This window comes from Mustela nigripes, chromosome 8 (genome assembly GCF_022355385.1).
Source record: "Mustela nigripes isolate SB6536 chromosome 8, MUSNIG.SB6536, whole genome shotgun sequence".
Lineage (NCBI taxonomy): Eukaryota > Metazoa > Chordata > Mammalia > Carnivora > Mustelidae > Mustela > Mustela nigripes.
The window spans coordinates 9,417,279-9,437,289 of record NC_081564.1 but is presented as its reverse complement, the minus strand read 5'-3'; the positions used below and the strand labels follow the sequence as shown (position 1 = coordinate 9,437,289).

The following is a 20,011-nucleotide window of genomic DNA, read 5'->3' as shown; positions in this document are numbered from 1 at the left end:
TGCATGTCGTTAAGCAGCTGCCTTCAGCTTAGGTCATGATCCGGGGGGTCCTGGGATTCATCCCCACATCAGGCTCCCTGCTCAGTGGGAAGCCTGCTTCTCCCTCTCCCACTCCCCCTGCTTATGTTCCCTCTCTCGCTGTGTCTCTCTCTGTCAAATAAACAAATACAATCTTACAAAAAGTCTTTCCCCAACACTGGATCATTAACCTTTTTTATGTGCAGAAGTGATCTAATGAGACACTAATTAGGTGGCTAATGGAATACTGAGCAGGTTAAAGAAAAATCAGGCAAGAGGAGAGCTCAACCTAGGGAGGCTGAGAGGGAGGACTCCCCACACCTGCAGGCTCACCATGGCTTCCTTGGGTTCTCCCTTTCTTTCTTTCTCTCTTTCTCCCTCTCTCTCTCTTTCAACTCTGAAGGCGGCTCCACGGAGGCAGTACACTCAGGTCTGGCCCGCCAGGTGTCCAGCCTTCTCACCAACCACCTTGCTCGAGCAACTGAGTGCTGTGGCAACCAGGCTGCTGGGAACGATGCCCTCCAGGATGTCCTCAGTCTTCTCAATGATCTCTCAAGGTACGGAAGGCCCAGCCACAGATGTGGGAAGAGGTGGTTTTCCTCTCAAATGATTGGGTTTCCTTTGGCTGGGGATTGTCTTTCGAAACCTCTAAATCACAAGGCCATTCTGACAGCTTCTGCTTCAAGAACAGTGGAGAATAAAATCACTGGAAAATAGTAGTTCCAAACTGCGAGGATCATTTAGGTGAATCTCTACATTTAAAACAATACCATTTGCTTTAATACTTTGCTGGTCACAGCTGCTAGCCTTTCAACTTGAGGCCATTACAATCAAGAAACCCAAAATCCTTACCCTCATTATAGCAAGAGAATCGGTCAGGACATGTAGCTGACTCTTGTTCTCAGGCTGTGTCTTAAAAAAGAAGACCATCTGTGGAGGTTTGACACCATCTCGTGTGAGCCACAAGGCCCACACCTGCTTGTCCACATACAGCTACTTGTTCTTTGGTTTCTGCTGGACGTTTTCTTCTCAGTGAGATGCCACGGAGTCAGATGTGGCAGAAGCCAGACCGTTGAGGCCTGTGCAATGCCATGGGAGCTCTTAGGTCTTGAAGCACTGCTTAAAAAGGAATAAAGGACTAAAGTCTTCCTAGTTTGGGTCATGAAGTTGTAGGACTCTGGGCACTGTCTTGAATTATATCATTGCAGTTCAGTAAATTTCATCAGGGATCAGAAAATTCTCAAAAACCTTTCCTTTTAAGTACTATTGATTGGTCAGTTCTGAGCTTTCATTAAATATTTACGAAAAACCTTAGTTCTCCTTCATAAGCACATAGTGCCGAATCCTTGTCTTCCTCAGGAACCAGGTCATCTCCATGTAGGGAACTCTTGAATTTCTATAGACCAATACACCCAGCCTTGTGTACCTTTTCTTCCTTCTTTTTCAGGAGTCACATAGGTAAAGCCATCCTGAGCCAGCCAGCTTGTGTGTCCAAACTCCTCTCCCTGCTGCTTGACCAACGCCCATCTCCAAAGCTGGTCCTTATCATTCTTCAGCTGTGCCGGGCAGCGCTCCCACTGATGAGTGTAGAAGACTGTGGAAATGTGGAGCTCCCGCCATGGAGCTACTCTGTCCCCTCCCTGAACAGTGAGCAAGAGGATCCCAGCGACCCAGCATCCAAGATCGCCTCGTTGCTCTTAGCAAAGCTGGCAGATTACGTGGTCCCAGGTGAGCAGCTGGTGGAGAATGGCACTGAGGAGTCCACTTGCTGTGGACGGCCAGACCGAGCTTTCCATGGTCAGTAGCTGCTGCTGCTATGCCTCCTGCGATGGAGGAGCGGGAGATGGGATAGGGAGGAAGAGAGACTCCGGAACCAGAGTTTTCCCTGTGTGGGGCGGCGGCGCAAATAACACTGCAATTGCTCTTGTTTCCTTTTGAAGGGTGTCAGACAGTTCTTTCCCCAACTGCTTCTGAACCGGACACTACATTGACAAAAACCAGCCCCAAGAATTCCTTAAAAGGGGACAAAGATCCTGGAGAAGAGAGTGAAGCAGTGGATGGCAAGCTGTCTATCTTTATCCACAAGCGGGAAGACCAGTCATCTCATGAGGTTCTCCAGCCGCTACTAAGGTGACTGATGATTGTACTGGCCACATGCCATCAGGCACTGACCGTGTCCCAGGCACTGTGCTCAGTAAGCCCCTTACATGCATCAACTGTCTCAGCCCTCTTGACAACCCTAAGAGGTAATCACTGTCATCCCTGTTGTTACAGTGGAGAAACTGAGGCAGAGCTGAACCACAGACGCAGGCCTCTGACCACAGAGCCCAAGCTCTTATCCACAACTCGGTACTGTTTCTTCAGACCCAACAGGGAGCAAAAGCCCTGTTGAGAATGTATTGTTTGTGCTCAATGGAGAGTCTACAGTGTGATTTGGGGTTCGAGAAGGAATAATGTAATGCAGCCTGGTTTTAGTCATTGGCATCCTTCAGCCACTGGTAAATTTAAGGATGCCATTGACTGTGAGGTGGAGAAATACGAGAAACTTTTTTTAAAGCTTTAATTCATTGAAGTATGAACGGTATGATTGCTCAATAAGGAAGTAATATACTTACCATCCAAATATACTTACTGTCCAAAGATTACAGACCCCCAGGGCCCTGTTAGTGGGAGCGAGGACGATGGGAAGTCCTTTCACAGAACATGAGGGAATTGAGCATACATGTGTGTCTCAGGGGACGACTTCTTTCTTCAAATAAATGATGTGATGATGGTGTCATCCTCCTAATTGGTCCCTGGCCTGCCGTCATGGCAACGGAAAGCACTAGTGGGCCACTAGCATAAACTAAGCGGGGTCAGGCAGGTGAGTGTGAGATGCAGAAATCACCAAGAAGCATTCTTGGGCATTGCGGAACTTCACAGTGCAAATGTGGCGAAGGAGTTTTTGGAGAGCCAGATTTAAGAGGAGAAGGAAGCTGAATTATTAGAAAGACCAGTCATTCACACCAAAGCATCCAACCCGTGCCGTTGTTGAAGGTCCCTCACTCTGGGATTTCGATCACTTACTGAGAGTCTCCCAGGTGCCCCGCCTTCCCTGTGTCGTAGGCTCAGATTTTGTTCAGTTTTTAGTTTGTATGTCAGTTTCATGTAGGTTTTAAATTACCATTAGAACTATAAAAATAGCTAATGTTTTGATCCCTGAAAGTACTATAATTAAGCAATAATAAATCATTTCCTTTTTGAAAAATTGAGTCTACTATGGATTTTAAAATCCTCTGGTAGCATATAATGCTCGCCTGGCCAGTAGTAGGTTGCCTCACAGCCTGCAGTCCCACCTTGACCTTGCCTGTAAGATCGTCACCTCTCTCTTCTTTCCCTTGTAGTAGCTCAGAAGGACGGCCCTTCAGACTTGGTACTGGTGCCAACATGGAGAAAGTAGTGAAAATGGATCGAGACATGACCAAGGTAAGGAGACACCTGCTCTGACAAGACCCATGATTGAGGGATGTTTAGGTTTGCAGAGACATTTAAAAAGAAAAAACAAGTTCCCACAGGAGGCAGGGTGAGAAACTGAAGTCAGTGGCTTAACTGAAGCCATTTTCAAGGGAGCTAGTCAGAATCAATTTGTCATTAACACAAAAACATAAAAGAGAATTCTTAGTTTTGACCTAGAAGTTTTCTCTTAGCTCTATTAAGAAAGTTCTGCAGCCTAATAATACCTTAAAAGTGAGGGGCACTTGAGTGGCTCAGTTGATTTAGCATCTGACTCTTGATTTGGGCTCAGGTTCTCCTTCAGGGTTGAGAGATCGAGCCCTGTGTCGGGCTCTGTGCCAGATGCGAACATGCTTAAGATTGTTTCTCCTTCTCTTTCTGCGCCTCCCCACCCCATGCACGTGTCCACTCTCTCTCTTTCAAAATAAAAAATAGGGCACTTGGGTGGCTGAGTAGGTTAAGCTGCTGCCTTCGGCTCAGGTCATGATCTCACAGTCCTGGTATCGAGTCCCGTATTGGGCTCTCTGCTCAGCAGGGAGCCTGCTTCCCTCTCTCTTTCTCTCTGCCTGCCTCTCTGCCTACTTGTGATCTCTGTCTATCAAATAAATAAATAAAATCTTAAAAAATAAAAATTAAATAAAAATTAAAAATTAAATAAATAATACTTTAAAAACGGTAATATGTGAAAGGTTCAAAGAATAATAGAGAAAAAGAACTAAAGATGTAGCCCGCAAAAAATATAAATATACCCATATTTAAAAATCACACAATAAAGGGATAAAAATAGTAATATGTCATTTTTCACCTGTCAGAAAAAGAAAACTTAATACCCATTATTATCAAGGTGAGAGTAAACAGGCATTCATTCTCAAGTGTCCAGAGACAACCATACTCTTCTTCATGGTTTTATTTATAAAACCCAAAATAGAATCTGTATACCATAAATAGAGAAATGATTAAAGAAATAGTTGTTATATGTCAATTATACCTTAAGTTTTTAAACTTAAAAATTTGAATTGTATGCATACATATACCATATACAACCATAAAAAGCCAGGTAGTAACATGTGAGTTTTTGAGAATTGAGCCCGGATTGCTTTGGTAACGGGGAAGCAGGCTTTAAAAAGTGAGGAAGCGTGGTGTGGTGACATTCTCAAACCTCCCTCCAGGGCGGCTGCTGTGAGGTGATTACAGAAGAGGCCGCAGCTGCTCTTCGGAAGGCAACCAAATGGGCCCAGTCAGGCCTCATTGTCAGCGTCGGGCCACCCGTAGAGTCCGTCAACCCAGAGACTGTGAGCGGACTGTCCACAGGTGACAAAAAGAAAACTGCCCAGACTTCCATTTGCCGAGAGAGGAACTCTGAGCTCGCCAGGTAGTCCTTCCCTGTCTATACTTCTGTCCAATCTTCTTTGTAATGGACTTGTTCCTGGGGCTTTAATTGTATATCATCCCCTTGACCTTCTGGAAATGAGAACTGAGGGCTTAAAATACCCACCTGAGCTTTTGGTGGACGAATAGGGTGCCGCTGTTGGCTGAGTGGGCATCTGTAGCCAGAGGGTTGTTTTTCTGAGAAAGGCCACTATCAGGAACACCAGTTACAACTTTTTTGAGTATTAGTAGACTCAGGTCATGCTGCCTTTACTTCTTCCAAACCAGCCCAGCTGTGCACATGAACTTCTCTCTAGAAGTAGGCAGGAGAAATGAATGTCGCCTCCAGGAAGTTTGCAGGCGGTTCTGTGTTTACAGGCCAGGAATAGTTGCGGCGTAGCGTCAGCCCTCGATCCTGATGGTATAAGGAGTTCAAGTTTGAGGTCTGTTGTTTCAGAGGATTCTTTAGGTAACAGAAAGAATATGAGAGAAGTGTTTTTTTTTCCCTGATGATAATTTAGCTTCTCTTTTTCTTAGTCAATGAAATCCGCTTTTTCTTGTATCATTAGAAAATTTTTCCATCTGACGATAACCCTAAGAGCCATTGCCTGCATTCTTAACCACCCCTGGGCACTGACACTTCCTCTCTTGACGCTTGCAGGACTGACCCCGTCCGACCCTTCATCAGCGGGCACGTGGCGAACAGCATGGCTGCAGAAGTGATCGCCTTGCTTCATAGCTTGCTAATGGCACCTGAGTCAAATGCTGCTCAAATATGGACCACAACGGCAGAAAAGGTTAGCACAGTGTCCCCGCTTAGCGGAAGAAGGGAGGAGGAAGTTTGTGTTCTGGTTTAGCAATTGAATCCCACCTAGGAAGGGTCATATTTTAGTAAAGAGAGATTTTGCAGATAGACTTATTAGTGGTTTCCCCCTCACATTTGCTTTGGTTTAATCGTTTCACATGTTACCCTTTGTCTCCTGTCACTGCCAGTTCTGATTTTGCAGATGACTGGGGACATGTTCTCAGGAAAAGAATGGCACTCCTTGTTTCTCCTTCTTGTTCATGTTCAGTTGGTCCCAACATTAGGGAATCATGAAGCCTTGGTTTATTGGATTTGTTAAGTGTATTTACTAAGTCCTAAGGAGGCCTCTGTGATACATACTCCCTGAGAGCTGTGTCAGAAATTCATGATGAATAGTTTCCTAAGAACTAGGGACCTGTAATCCATTTCCGTTTGCCACAGTCATTTTTTCAAGTGAATGCCTTAAGGAAATTAGGTGTTGAGTTGTAGGCAGTAAGCTGTGATGGTTTTCCTACAGATAAGTTTTTGTCCTGTTTTAGGGATTTTGTTAACAGTGTTTGATTCTCCCCCATTCTGAGGTTGTGTGTTTCCAGTCCTGTCTAATGACATAAGGCAAATATGGCAAGATGTCAAGGTCATACCTGGTAGTTACTTCATCCTTCCCATAGCCAGAGCTCCTCCAGTACACGGGAGCCAGCCACTGTCACAGACACATCATCACCCTTAATATCGAAAATGACCAAAGCTTTAACTCCTGCTACATGGCTGCTTCTTACGTTTAGGTTCTGTCTCGTGCGCTGATGTACATTCCACAGTTGGGGAAGTATGCAGAGAGCATTCTGGAAAATGGCAGCAGTAGTGGCAGGAAACTCGCCAAACTTCAGAGAATCGCCCGCCAGGCTGTCGCCGCACTGTGTGCCCTCGGAGGCTTCAAAGAGACCATCAAGATAGGGTCTGAGGTTCAGGTAACCAACCAGCCAGCATTTCCCAAGTCCCTGCTCTCCCCAAGTTACTGCATCCATTGATTCACTGATCATCTGTAAAGATGGTATCATCCACCCAGTTGGACAGAAATCCTTGTTCCTTCAAGCTAAATAAGGAGTGTGAGAAACTCATGAATTCTAATCCACACTGTGCTACAGGTTATTCAAATATTAGTACAGTACTCTGTGATGTTAACTATCATACTTATGCCCCATGGTGTCCCATGGTGTCACAAATATTTTAGAGCAGTTTAGGAAGTTTGAGATTCTGTCATACTGTGATACCTTGTAATAGGCTTGAGGACCTGTTATTTGAACTCCCATTCAGTGCTTCCTATCTGCACCGTACTGAACTACTCCTTAATGCCACGAACGACAGCTGTGAATTTACTTCTCCGCACCTGTCCCATGAGAGAGTTGCGTACACCATCGGAGCTGGTCAGTGGTGCTAATCCATCTTTGTCTCTAGGTTTTAGGTAGAGGAATATCAGGAAGCATTGGAGTCGTGGCTTCTATCAATGAACAGGAAGGTATAGCTACAGTCAGATTCCCACCCATAGACTGTAGAAAGACTTCGCAAGCATCAGACACATTGACTATTCCATTGTCTAGACTTTGTGTTCCAAGATCGGAGGTAAGGTGATTTTTAACTACATTATTAAATGTCACTACAAATGGTAACCATGCTATCATGAATAATGAGCTCACATACAGTACAGAGGCACAAATACTTAGTTATCTGAAGTGTTATTTGGGGTGTATATTTCTATATAGGGCATAATTATTTCATAGTAACATTTATGTGAAGATTTCTTATTTCTTTGGTTAGGAATATTCCACAGGGTTTTTGTATTTTTAATTGTTTTGGACTAGTTTGCAATTTTCTGTATGGTGCTTTTACTGTTTTGACTGAAATTTTGAGAATTAACTCCAGATAATAACACCCTCATTTCCTAGAAACTAACTACTTGAATTTAACTTTTTGCCATGCCCCCCCCACCACCATCAGGCACTGCCTCTTCATAAACTGTCCATTACTGAGAAGGTAGTACAGGCAGTCCAGTCCATGTTGCTTCCTCAGGAGGGAAGTCTCTCTATTCATACCTCACTTCCTGCAACAGGAGATGGGTCAGCTCCTGTGATGGCAGTCGTTCGGCTCCTGGCTGAAATAAGAACAAGGTGAGCACCCTCCAGAGATCCCCTAATGTGGTGGTGCAGGCCGCGGAGGTGGGGGGCCTTGCCGGACCCCTCCACTCCCAGCGTAGTGGGCCCGCAGTGTGAAGTTACATTCCCCAACTTCTGCAAGTTTTGTTGCATTGTACAATTTAAAACCATTTAGCTGTTTCCTTAAGAAAATAAGTAAGCAATCAAAGTGTGATCTGTGGAACCCATACTTTGGGAAAACCACTTTGTTCTATCCCAGTGAATCTCTCTGCCACTTTACCTTGTTTAAATGGCTCAGGCTCTGTTAATATATATCTGATTCATCACTTTCCAAACTGATAAGGAGAAAAACCAGGGAATGCCCTCAAGTGTTGGTGTCAGAAGGGAAAGCAGCATTTTCTTGCAAATACATTACCGCAGTAACAACGGGACTTCTTAGAAAGTTCTAATATGTATTGTGAATTAGGTGAGAAATCGGCATACAGATTTTCCAAGTGTCTGGGTTCCTCATATTCCCAGAACACTACTATTGCCCGTGGAGCACAGTTTAGGCGATGTTTCTTAAAAGATAATGCTGATTTCTCACTTGGTGCCTTGTATCTCCACTTGTGTGAAGATGGTAACCATTCCCCCTCTTTGGCTTGCCCGTACGGTGTCAGCAATTACTCAGGGGGAAAAGAGAAGTTATGTTTCCAGACCAATCCAGTTCAGAAAAAAAAAGCAAGTGGAATGGGGAGTTTGTACCTTCTTGTAAATTAGGGGGAAAATATGGTTGAAATGCCTTTCATAGTTGACTTTTTAGAGAATGAACATTGATGACTTTGAAATATTATAAATCTTTTAACATTAAGAGCATGCCTGGTCATGGCCCAGCTTTTAGAAGACAGCTTGTTCTGTGAAGAATTCATACAACAGTGTCCAGCAGCTGTCGAAGTTCTCAACCTAGTAGCCCAGGAATGCAGTGCTGGTAAGTACCTGTGGCTTTCTGTACCATCCTCTATTATTGAGTGTTGTGCTCTCATTTCCGGTTTGATGATGGAATGCTAACATGCACATGCACACACACTCCAAGTAGCTGAACTCTAGGCAGGACTAGCACACCTTTTATCCCAGATGTAGAAATGTAAACAGCTTTCAGTACTCATGAGGTGGTAAATCAGTGTTTTTCAATTTAACTTGGGGACCATGCCGGCATGTTTTCTCTCTTCCATTCATATTAATTCATTGCATTTATTTTCCTGTTAGAACTATTTATGAACACTTAGGGCTACTGATACTTTCTGACTATTGTCATTGGCTACATTTGAAATCAGAGGTGTTTGCACTAACATCCATCTGTGTGTGTGTGTGTTTAAACACAAAAATAGGGAGACAAGTATAAGGAACCATCAGTTTCAGCAGTTATCAACTCATGGTCAGTCCTGTTTCATCTGTGCTGTACTCCCCTCCTGGATTGTTTTCAGGAATATTCTTCGATATTATTTTACCCATAGATATTTTGGTATGTGTCTCTAAAAAATAAGGACTCTTAAAAAAACCAGAATACCATTTATTGTATCAGAAAAATTAACAGTAGTTCTTTAATATTAACTATCTAGTCCATGTGCAACTTTCTAATTTTCTCATAAAGTCATACTTGAGTTTGAATTTGTTTATTTGAAGCAGGAGCCAAATAAAATTCTTACACTGTAATTTCATTGCTATCTTTTAATTTTCTTTTAAAATCTTGATTCCTGGGACACCTGGGTGGCTCAGTTGGTTGGACGACTGCCTTCGGCTCAGGTCATGATCCCGGAGTCCTGGGATTGAGTCCCGCATCGGGCTCCCAGCTCCACGGGGAGTCTGCTTATCTCTCTGACCTTCTCCTCGCTCATGTTCTCTCTCACTGTCTCTCTCTCAAATAAATAAATAAAATCTTAAAAAAATAAAAATAAAATAAAATCTTGATTCCTCTCATTATGTTCCTTATTTTTTTTTTTTTAAGATTTAGTTTATTCATTTGCCAGAGAGACAGTGAGAGAGGGAACACAAGCAGGGGGAGTGGGAGAGGGAGAAGCAGGCTTCCTGCCGAGCAGGGAGCCCAGTGCAGGGCTCGATCCCAGGACCCTGGGATCATAACATGAACCAAAGGCAGATGCTTAACAACTGAGCCACCCACGTGCCTCCATTATGTTCTTTTTGCCTTGCAATTTATTTTTTGAAGGGTTTTCTATGGTCTGGATTTTGCTGATTGTGTCTCTGTGGTGTCATTTATTGTGTCCCTCAATCTTCAGATTTCCTGTAAATTGGTAGTTGGTCCTGGGTTGTTTTAAGTGAAAATTTATGCTTTGTCCCCAAGGATTTAACTGGACTCTAAGGGAAATTGCTCATAGATTAATATCCTTGAGTGCTCTAGTGGTAGCATTTTCATGAACTGTAAGGAATAAATGAATATTTTTAACTTCCTTACTGGTTTTAGTGGTATCCTTTGTGTATGCAGGGGGTCATTTTTATTATCCATATTATTTATTATTTCTAATGCCATTTGCTTTTTCAGTCACTCCCTAATCTCCTCTTGGTCCTTACGTTTTTGTTCTTTTTCCCATGGTACCAATTTCTGTTAGTTGGTCTTTGGTTTGGTCTTCATTCCATGTCTTACTTTTCAAATCACCTTCCTCTTTAGGGGTAGCGCTGTGGAACCAGTGACCACATTAATAAACTTCAGAGAGATCCTGAGCATAGAGAATAAGAACAGAAGAAAAGAAATTTGCTAGGCTTCTCAGGGGAAATTCCTTGTGACTAAATGTGTGCCCATAATTCAGCTTTGTACTCGTGGTTGGGTCTTCATTCCTGGCCTCTACTTTTTCATGTTCTTGGCCTACCTTGCAGATCTACATGACTGATTTTTAGCAAGCATGCACTTGCTGAATTGATCACTGACTTTCCTTTCTTTCTTTCTTTTTTAAAGATTTTTATTTATTTGAGAGAAAGAGCACAAGCTGAGGGCAGAAAGAGAGGGAGAAACAGGCTCCCCCCCTGAGCAGGGAGCCAAATATGGAATTTGATCCCAGGACCCTGGGATCATGACCTGAGCTGAAGGCAGGCACTTAAATGACTGAGCCACCCATCACTCACTTTTTTTAGGACTCTTTCTGAGTATCCTTTTTATACATTTTATTGAATAAAGGAGTCTTAAACTGTGAAATTAACTTTCATACTTCATGTACAAGCTGGGAATCGTAGTGTTTGGAGCAGTGGCCTCAAATGGTTTTAATAATAACCCACGCAACCCATCTTCCCTAATGGAAAAGAACTCTGCAGTCACAAAGAGTTGGATAGAAATGTGTGGGAAGTGTTTATTAATTGCACAGAAGACTGTGAGCTTATACACATCAATTTATATCCTAAAATAGTGTCTTCTGTTAAGTTTAACAGTCCTTAATGAGTCACTTAATAGGTTACCAGAAAGACCCTTGAAGTTTAAAGCACGTATCAAGGTTTGCTGGCTTTTCAGTCCTTTACCTGTGAACAATCACCAACAACCAACCAGCCCTGCTTCTGGATTACATTATAACACAGCAATGAATTCTTAGAGCCCACAAAAGAGTCCTGGACTGTGCTTAGAAGCAAAGCTGTTTAATAAATGATTCAAGGTGATGGGTAGAAGAGAAGATTCTTTGATTTTTATTTTTGAATGTATCAAGACTTTTTATTTAATGTGTGAAAATGTGAAATTTACACATAATAATTAATACACTTGATTCTCTAAAATGAAAAAAAATTCAGTGAATTTCTTCCATTATTTTACTTCCTCTGGGATGAATTAAACAGAATACTGGGCATTATAATGTTGACTTACTCCTAACATAATTTTCTAGCTTCTCTAATCCAGGGAAAAGAATATCTAATTTCCATTTGGTCTAGGAAGATAAGCAGTATGCCAAAGAGCTTTTTCCCATGAAGAAATATTTCTGTGAAGTTCACTGAATCCCTTGGTTGAAATAGCATGGGAAACAGATTTTAATCTGAAGAAAAAGCCTGTAGAAACCAGAAAAATTCCCAGCTTTATGTTCTTACAGAAGCCAGAATCTCTCTGGTCCAGCTGTTTTTTTCTCCTGCCTACTTCCTAAATATACACATTCCCTGAGCCAGAGGTTCTTTTCAGACTTTGCAAGTTCGTAGGAACCCCTCGGAAGCATGTTTAAAATGCTTTCCCAGCTCCACCCAAAAGTCAGAATCACTTGAAGGTGAGCCTGGACTGTTGTGCTCAGAGGGGCCCAGACCTCACTTGAAGAAACTGCACTCAGCTTTGCTGACCCATCTTCTTTGCATTCTGCCCTCCCCTGTGCTTCCCATAGCTGCTTCTGTGGGTGGTCCCTCCCTGGCTAGCCAGGCCTCTCGGACCTTTCTCTTAGGACTCCCAGCCTCATGAATACCCCACATTTAAGACTAAAGTCCTTATTTCCTCTGGAGTCAGCTCTCCTTTCCAACTTCCCTGTTTTAGGTCATACTCAGACTGTGTTTTTTTGTTTTGTTTTGTTTTTTAAGATTTTATTTATTTATTTGAGAGAGAGTAAGAGAGAGCATGAGAGGGAAGAAGGTGAGAGGGAGAAGCAGACTCCCCACATTGTAAGAGTTATTTGTTTCAGGATTTTACTTATTTATTTGAGAGAGAGCACAGGAGTGGGGAGGATCAGAGGGAGAAGCAGACTCCCCACTGAGCAGGGAGCCCAATGCGGGACCCGATCCTGGGACTCCAGGAGCCCCAACTCTTATCGTTGGCTCTTACAATTTTTTTAAAGATTTTATTTATTTATTTAGAGACTGCGTGTGCATGAGCAGGGGGATTGGCAGAGGGGGAGAGAGACTCTCAAGCAGACTCCATGCTCAGTGTGGAGCCCGACACACAGCCTGACCCCATCACCCTGAAATCCTGACCTGAGCTGAAACCAAGAGTCATAAGCTTAACTGACTGAGCCACTCAGACACCCCAATTTTAAGAGTCTGTGTAATTTTAGCTGTACTAGTCTCTGACCAGGTAGCACATAAATCTTTTCTCCCATTCTGTGGGTTGTGTTTTCACTTCCTCCATAGTATCCTTTGAAACACAAGTGGTTTTCATTTTGGTGAAGTCCAGTTTCTTTCTTTTTTCTTTTATTGCATATACTTTCGGTGTCCTAGCTAAGAAACCATGGCCTAATTCAAAGTCATGAAAATTTACACCATTATTTTCTTCTAAGGGTTTTTTAGTTTTAACTATAAGTTTTTTTCAGGTCTTTGATCCATTTTGAACTGATTGTTGTGTGTTGATTGAGGTACTCCCAAGGCCTCTGACTCTTGACTCTCCTAGACCTTTTCTCCTTTTGCCAAACCGCCTGGAATTCCCTTCTTCCTCTGCTTCTTGAGACCCTGTATTTTCTAAGCTCTAATTTGAGTCTGGGTCCCGGAGTGAAGTGTTTGTGCTTAGATCATACCGCATCCCGCAGCCGCGTACTGCGAGCGTCCGACGTGTCGGAGCGCACACATCTCCTCTGTCCTCCTAGGGCGGGAGCTTTGGGCTCACGTATCTTTGTCTTCTCCAGCACCGAGCACTGTGCCTTGCTCCTAGGAGATGTTAAATAGATAGTAGATGTTTTAAAAATCCGTTTCAATGATGAGCTTCCATTTTATTGAGTGTTCATCCTGTGCTAGGGACTTAACTAAAAGCCCCACTTGTGTTACTTCATCTCCTCATGACCTTGTGAGGCGCAGGTGCTGTTGTTACTCCCGTACTGGAAGCGAGACGGTAAATGCCGGGTCACGAAGCCAGGTCCTGGATCCAGGCAGCCCCATTTAAGAACTCACGCACTTGCCCATGTTGCTGCGCTGCTTTGTGTAGTAGACAAAGCTATCGCAGACTATTGGCTTTTATTATTTTTTTAAGGAATTTGCATAATCTCCGAAGCATTTAATTGTTTTGACCCAACTCCAGAAGAGCTGGAGCTCTCTCGGGGGTGTGGGACTAACGTTCACGTGTTCCGTGTGCTCCCCTCCAGGAGAGCGACTGGCGGTGGTGGAGGTGCAGTGTGAGCGGCTGCGGATGCTCTACCGGGACTGCGCTCGGCCGCCGCCGCCGCCACTGCAGGCCGACCGGAGACAGGTGAGCCCAGCTGCCGGGCGCCGCGTTAAAGAAGGCCGCTGGTCCCCGAGTGCCCTTTAGAATGAGCGTTTGCAAAGCCGTGGGAAGGTGCACGCTCTGTGCTGATGCGCTATCGTCTCTGAATGTCCGGGCACATCGATTTGACATTCTGAGTAATGAAAGATCACAGCAAAGGAGCAGAACTCATTAATTTGTAAATAATTTCTTACATTATCAGTAACAGAAAAAACTTAGAAAATTTTAGATCTAGGGGTGCCTGGGTGGCTTAGTCGTTGGGGGTCTGCCTTCGGCTCTGGTCATGATCCCAGGGTCCTGGGATTGAGCCCCATATCGGGCTCTCTGCTCGGCAGGGAAGCCTGCTTCTCCCTCTCCCATTCCCCCTGCTTGTGTTCCCTCTCTCACTGTGTCTTCTGTCAATTAAAGAAAATCTTTTAAAAAAAAGAAAATTTTAGATCTATAGTCCATATAATATAAGTTATAATGATAAAAGTATACATAGAGATTGAGAGTTGATTAGAAAGCAAAAGTGGCAAAGTGTTCCGAATTGGCATCTCGGTAGATGTTCTTAGCAGCTTATTTGTAATAGCCCCAGAGTGGAAACAACCAAGATGTTTACTTCCCTGATGAATAGATGCATCAAATGAGTGCATATCTCCATAAAATGGGATGTTATTCAGCTTTAAAAAGTGAGGAAGTATAAACCACAGCAACTTCTTTCAAGAAATGTCTCCAAAGGCAAAGGAAACAAAAGCGAAAATGAACTTTTGGGACTTCATCAAGATCAAAAGCGTCTGCACAGCAAAGGAAACAGTCAACAAAACAAAGAGGCAACCCACAGAATGGGAGAAGATATTTGCAAATGACAGTACAGACAAAAGGTTGATATCCAGGATCTATAAAGAACTCCTGAAACTCAACACACACAAAACAGATAATCATATCAAAAAATGGGCAGAAGATATGAACAGACACTTCTCCAATGAAGACCTACAAATGGCTATCAGACACATGAAAAAATGTTCATCATCACTAGCCATCAGGGAGATTCAAATTAAAACCACATTGAGATACCACCTTACACCAGTTAGAATGGCCAAAATTAGCAAGACAGGAAACAACATGTGTTGGAGAGGATGTGGTGAAAGGGGAACCCTCTTACACTGTTGGTGGGAATGCAAGTTGGTGCAGCCACTTTGGAAAACAGTGTGGAGGTTCCTCAAGAAATTAAAAATAGAGCTTCCGTATGACCCTGCAATTGCATTACTGGGTATTTACCCCAAAGATACAGATGTAGTGAAAAGAAGGGCCATCTGTACCCCAATGTTTATAGCAGCAAGGACCACGGTCACCAAACTGTAGAAAGAACCAAGATGCCCTTCAATGGACGAATGGATAAGGAAGATGTGGTCCATATACACTATGGAGTATGATGCCTCCATCAGAAAGGATGAATACCCAACTTTTGTGGCAACATGGACGGGACTGGAAGAGATTATGCTGAGTGAAATAAGTCAAGCAGAGAGAGTCAATTATCACATGGTTTCATTTATTTGTAGAGCATAACAAATAGCTTGGAGGACAAGGGGAGATGGAGAGAAGGGAGTTGAGGGAAATTGGAAGGGGAGGTGAACCATGAGAGACTATGGACTCTGAGAAACAATCTGAGGGTTTTGAAGGGGCAGGGGGTGGGGGGTTGGGGGAACGGTGGTGGGCATTAGAGAGGGCACAGATTGCATGGAGCACTGGGTATGGTGCAAAAACAATGAATACTGTTACGCTGAAAAGAAATTAAAACATTTTTAAAAGTATGCAGAAAAATGCAAAAAAAAAGTTAAGAAGTAAAAAACAAAAAATAAATAAAGTGATGAAGTAGTGATCTGTGCCACAATATGAATAAACCCTGAAATTACAGAGTGAAAGAAGCCAGGTACAAAAGACCGTGTATTATGGGTTCTCATCTATTTGAAATGTCCAGAACAGACAGATCTAGAGACAGAAGGCAGATGGGTCCTTGCCAGAGACTTGCAGGGCAGGGATGCGGGGAATGAGGAGTGACTGCTAACAGGTAGGGACTTAAGAGGGACAAAAACACTCTAAAATTTGATAGTGGTGATGGTTGCACCAACAATGTTGCAAAATGTCGCCTGAAATGTCAACATCTCCATTTAGCGTTGTCAGGGTTACGGCATGATGGATCCCTGTATTTTTTGCATGACAACGAATCTCTGCTGTTCACACTGTTTTGCATCTAGTTTTTCTGCCTCCATAGATGATGACTGCCTTTCCGTGTCAATAAGTAGAAACTTAATAGTCCAGTGTACCCTTGTGCCTCAGTTTCCCCACTCAGGCTTTCTTGTTGCCTATCTGCATCATCTCCAGTTTCTTTCTTTCTTTTTTTTTTTAAGGGTTTTATTTATTTATTTAACAGAGAGAGAGATGGTGAGAGAGGGAACACAGCCAGGGGGAGTGGGAGAGGGAGACACAGGCGCTCTGCTGAGCAAAGAGCCTGACACGGGACCCAATCCCAGGACTCTGGGATCATGACCTGAGCCAAAGGCAAATGCTTACCCAACTGAGCCACCCAAGTGCCCCTAGACTGCCTTTTTTTAAATACAGTTTCCTTTGTAAAAACAGGGTCTATTCTTAAAAGGTGAACCTATATTATAATCCCACTAGATAAAAATTTTTCTTCTTTGAGAAGTTAAGGGAATTTGTGTTTGCAGTCGTACTGAAGGAGGCATTTTCCCCCCATTGTAGCCCAAAGAGATCACTTGGAGCCCCTCACGAGTGTTCCCGCCCGTCCGAGCCTGCATGTTCTCATCACACCTTACTTCCGTCACCTTCCTGGCTGACCCCAGCGCTGGGGGTGGTCTGCCCCGGGGCACATTTATCTATGCCACCTCACCACTGCCCGTTCAGGTGAGAAAGCACACGATCTCTTGCCTATTTCCTTCATCTTGAAAGAAAAAGCGAGTTTCAAGGGCCCAGCTGGAGCCCTCTGATTGCCTGCCTGCTTCTGGTGTTTCCTCAGGCCCCATCTTTTTACTGGGAAATCGAAATTGTTTCCTATGGAGATACTGATGACGACACGGGACCAATCGTTTCCTTTGGCTTCGCTACAGAAGCAGAGAAACGAGATGGGGCTTGGACTAATCCAGTGGGCACTTGTCTTTTCCATAAGTAAGTGGCTACTATTGCTGTTGCTAAAAAAAAAAAAAAAAAAAAAAAAAAAAAAAGTTAGTGGTTGTCGGTGCTTTAATACTAAAATAATATTATAGTCTCAACCTCCAAAACTGTATAAAATACCAGTTGGAAATATATTCAAGTTGAGGCAAAGAGAATAGCTCTTAGGGTTGCTCTCGTCATTACTCTTGTGCTTCTGAAGCCCCTGAGCCTGTTCACTACTTAACTGCCTCTGTATTGGCCAGTCAGCCTTGGCTTTGACTTTGCTTTGCTCGATTTCCTAGCAATGGCCGAGCCGTGCACTACAATGGTTCCAGTTTATTACAGTGGAAGAGCGTGCGCTTGGACGTGACTCTGTCTCCTGGTGAGTGTGGCGGGAGCTTTTTTTTTTTTTTTTTTTTTGAAACACCCTGTGTATTTCTGTTGCTCCCAGATTTTGTCTAAATGGGTTAAAAGTAAAGAAACTTGGCAATGGGAAACGGGCAATTTGTCTTTTAGTGAAAGCCAAGTACTTGTCATTGCCGTCGGCTAGTTTACACCAAACCGCTCCTTTCCGGAGGCCAGTATAAGAACCTCCATTTGGTAAGGTAGGAGTCCCATGTGCTTCCGTTCCTGCAACCTTAGAAAAACCTGAGATTTTTGCTTCTCTTTGAAGTTGAGCCTTTTGTCAGCTTTTCACTGATGAGCAGATAAATAGGTTTTAAAAAAAAAGTTTATCACCAGCCCTGAGGAACTTGCAGAATGCGTTACTCATAGCTAACGTGCTGTACACTTTGTTCTTGGGGGCCTAAACATCTTGTCCTGCTTCGACACATCTGCCCAGAAGTTTGAGTCTCGTAGACCGTTGATTCAGTTAAAACAACAATAAAAACCCTCCTCCCTCTTCTTTTTAGCCTCCAAATAAGTATCTTTCTCTGTATGGATGAACTGGGATCGGTCCTTCCTGCTCTAGTAGAGGAGCAAAGTGTAGGCATTGTCCTCTTGCCATTAGAAGCCCCCAGACGTGTTGGCTACGTAGTTTCAGACAGTACATTCTCACATCGTTTCTGAGGAAGCTGAACTTGTCCTACGTGGTAGATGGTCTGGGCTGCTCACATGGGGAATAATAAGTCCCTTGATCCATCAGGTCACCTTGTGCAGCTGGCTGGGGGTGATTTTGCCATCACTTCACTTAGGGAGCTGCTTGTTAAATTACACCTTCCAGGGAGTGCAGTGGTCAAGTTATGACTTAGAGATCATTTCCTGGCAGTTACTGCTCTCACATTTTCTGGAGCAAAACTGGGACATTTCAGCTGAGCACTTAAATGTTTCCAGCACAAAACAGTCACAGTTTACTGTTTGAGAAAGTTTTGCACAGGACCTTAGGCAAACATGCCACCCTCTTCCTAGAGAAATGTGTCTGGGTAGGAATCAAGAACTCACTTTTTACAGCAGCATCTTAGCCTCTGTGCCAACACTCCTGGTGTCCGTGCATCAGTACATACTTGCTGGGCATCTCCCGTGTGCCGGGTGCTTCTCTGGGCCCTGGAGATGCCACGGGAAACGGTGATAAGTCCCCAGGCTTTGGGAAGCCCATCCTAGTGGTATGTGGAGTATAGGAGACTGTAATCAAAAGCAGAATCGTAGAACTCCATGCACTTGGTGAAGAGTTCACTTGGTGAAGAGAGACTAATCATATGTCCCCGCGTGCGAGCAGCGTGCCTGGAGCAGCCAGCGCGGGAGCGCCAATGTGCCGGTCGTGCTCCTCTGGGCTTCTGAGCTCTATCCTGTTCAGTTCCTCATCCGAAAGCACCTTGGCTTGTCTTCGCTTCCCACAAAAATGCCCTAAACATATAAGTAGCAGGTGGGACAGAAAGGGACTTAACCATGTACCTCTAGCTTACACTGTGTGTTGGGTTTTATAGTATTAAGACCATTTCTAAATCTTCCACAAACTTGCCGAGAAAATACTACCTTTTTATCTTTGTGCCATAAGTAATTTTCCATGTGTCAAAAGGGGAAAACTTCTGTTTCTCTATTTAAAAAAAAATCCTTCCCAATGTTTTCCCTTTTTGTCTTGGCTGCCAGGAAGATAAAGGCTACATTTAATGTGTAACTTAGACACTGGGCATTTTCTTGTGAATAGTTTGTATTTACTCAAGTGCAATACATAACTTTAGACCTTTTTCAGATGTAATTAGTGGCATAAATAAAGATAGCCGATATGTGGCCTCACCATGCTGGTTGCAGTTTGGAAGTTTCTTTAATAATCAGTGGAAGGGAAAACAAGATGTCTCCTTCCCGTTCTCTGCTGTAGGTGACGTAGCAGGAATTGGCTGGGAGAGAACCGAGGGGACCCCCCCTCCTCCAGGGCAGCCAGCCAAGGGCCGGGTGTACTTCACATACTGTGGGCAGCGCCTGTCCCCGTATCTCGAAGACGTCTCTGGTGGGATGTGGCCTGTGGTTCACATTCAGAAAAAGGCAGGTTAATCTTACTGGGAAGGGAAACGAGTTCTCCTTAGGAATTTGGGTGGTGTTCAGCCACGCTGGGGAGGGTGATCTGTACTCTACTGAACCCACACTCAAATGCTCGTCTCATCCAGAGGCACCCTCACAGACACACCCCATAGTAATGTTTAGTCTGGCATCCTTTGGCCAAACTGACAATGAAATTAACCATCATGGTATGATTGCAGATCATAGGCTTTATGGAAGCCAATCTGACCATGTCCCCACTACCTTGAAGAAGCAATGCTTGAGCCAGGTCTGGCTTAACTGGCCTTAACTTGGCAAAATCAGAGGAGAAACATGTCCCCGGTGAAAGGAGTAGCTTGTGCGGCAGCATCAGGCAGGAAGGAACAGTGTTGGGGACAGGGACGGTCACCGTCTGAATAGCATAGG

General features: G+C 43.8%; 1 protein-coding gene across 8 annotated transcripts in view; it reads left to right on the top strand.

Annotated features, from left to right (window-relative positions):
* The window catches only part of HECTD4 (HECT domain E3 ubiquitin protein ligase 4), a 182,887-nt gene that overhangs the window by 120,442 nt on the left and 42,434 nt on the right, over positions 1-20,011 (top strand). For 5 of the 8 annotated variants that reach the window (XM_059408455.1, XM_059408453.1, XM_059408454.1 and 2 more), the window contains exons 35-50: positions 422-575; positions 1,466-1,746; positions 1,959-2,148; positions 2,293-2,367; positions 3,402-3,483; positions 4,680-4,882; positions 5,540-5,675; positions 6,466-6,648; positions 7,136-7,300; positions 7,676-7,845; positions 8,682-8,797; positions 13,845-13,948; positions 16,706-16,867; positions 16,980-17,128; positions 17,416-17,495; positions 19,428-19,591. In XM_059408455.1, the coding sequence (XP_059264438.1) occupies positions 422-575; positions 1,466-1,746; positions 1,959-2,148; positions 2,293-2,367; positions 3,402-3,483; positions 4,680-4,882; positions 5,540-5,675; positions 6,466-6,648; positions 7,136-7,300; positions 7,676-7,845; positions 8,682-8,797; positions 13,845-13,948; positions 16,706-16,867; positions 16,980-17,128; positions 17,416-17,495; positions 19,428-19,591 (2,414 nt within the window). The remainder of the gene's footprint in view (positions 1-421; positions 576-1,465; positions 1,747-1,958; positions 2,149-2,292; positions 2,368-3,401; positions 3,484-4,679; positions 4,883-5,539; positions 5,676-6,465; positions 6,649-7,135; positions 7,301-7,675; positions 7,846-8,681; positions 8,798-13,844; positions 13,949-16,705; positions 16,868-16,979; positions 17,129-17,415; positions 17,496-19,427; positions 19,592-20,011) is intronic. The other 3 variants (XM_059408459.1, XM_059408458.1, XM_059408456.1) reach the window with 1 other exon arrangement.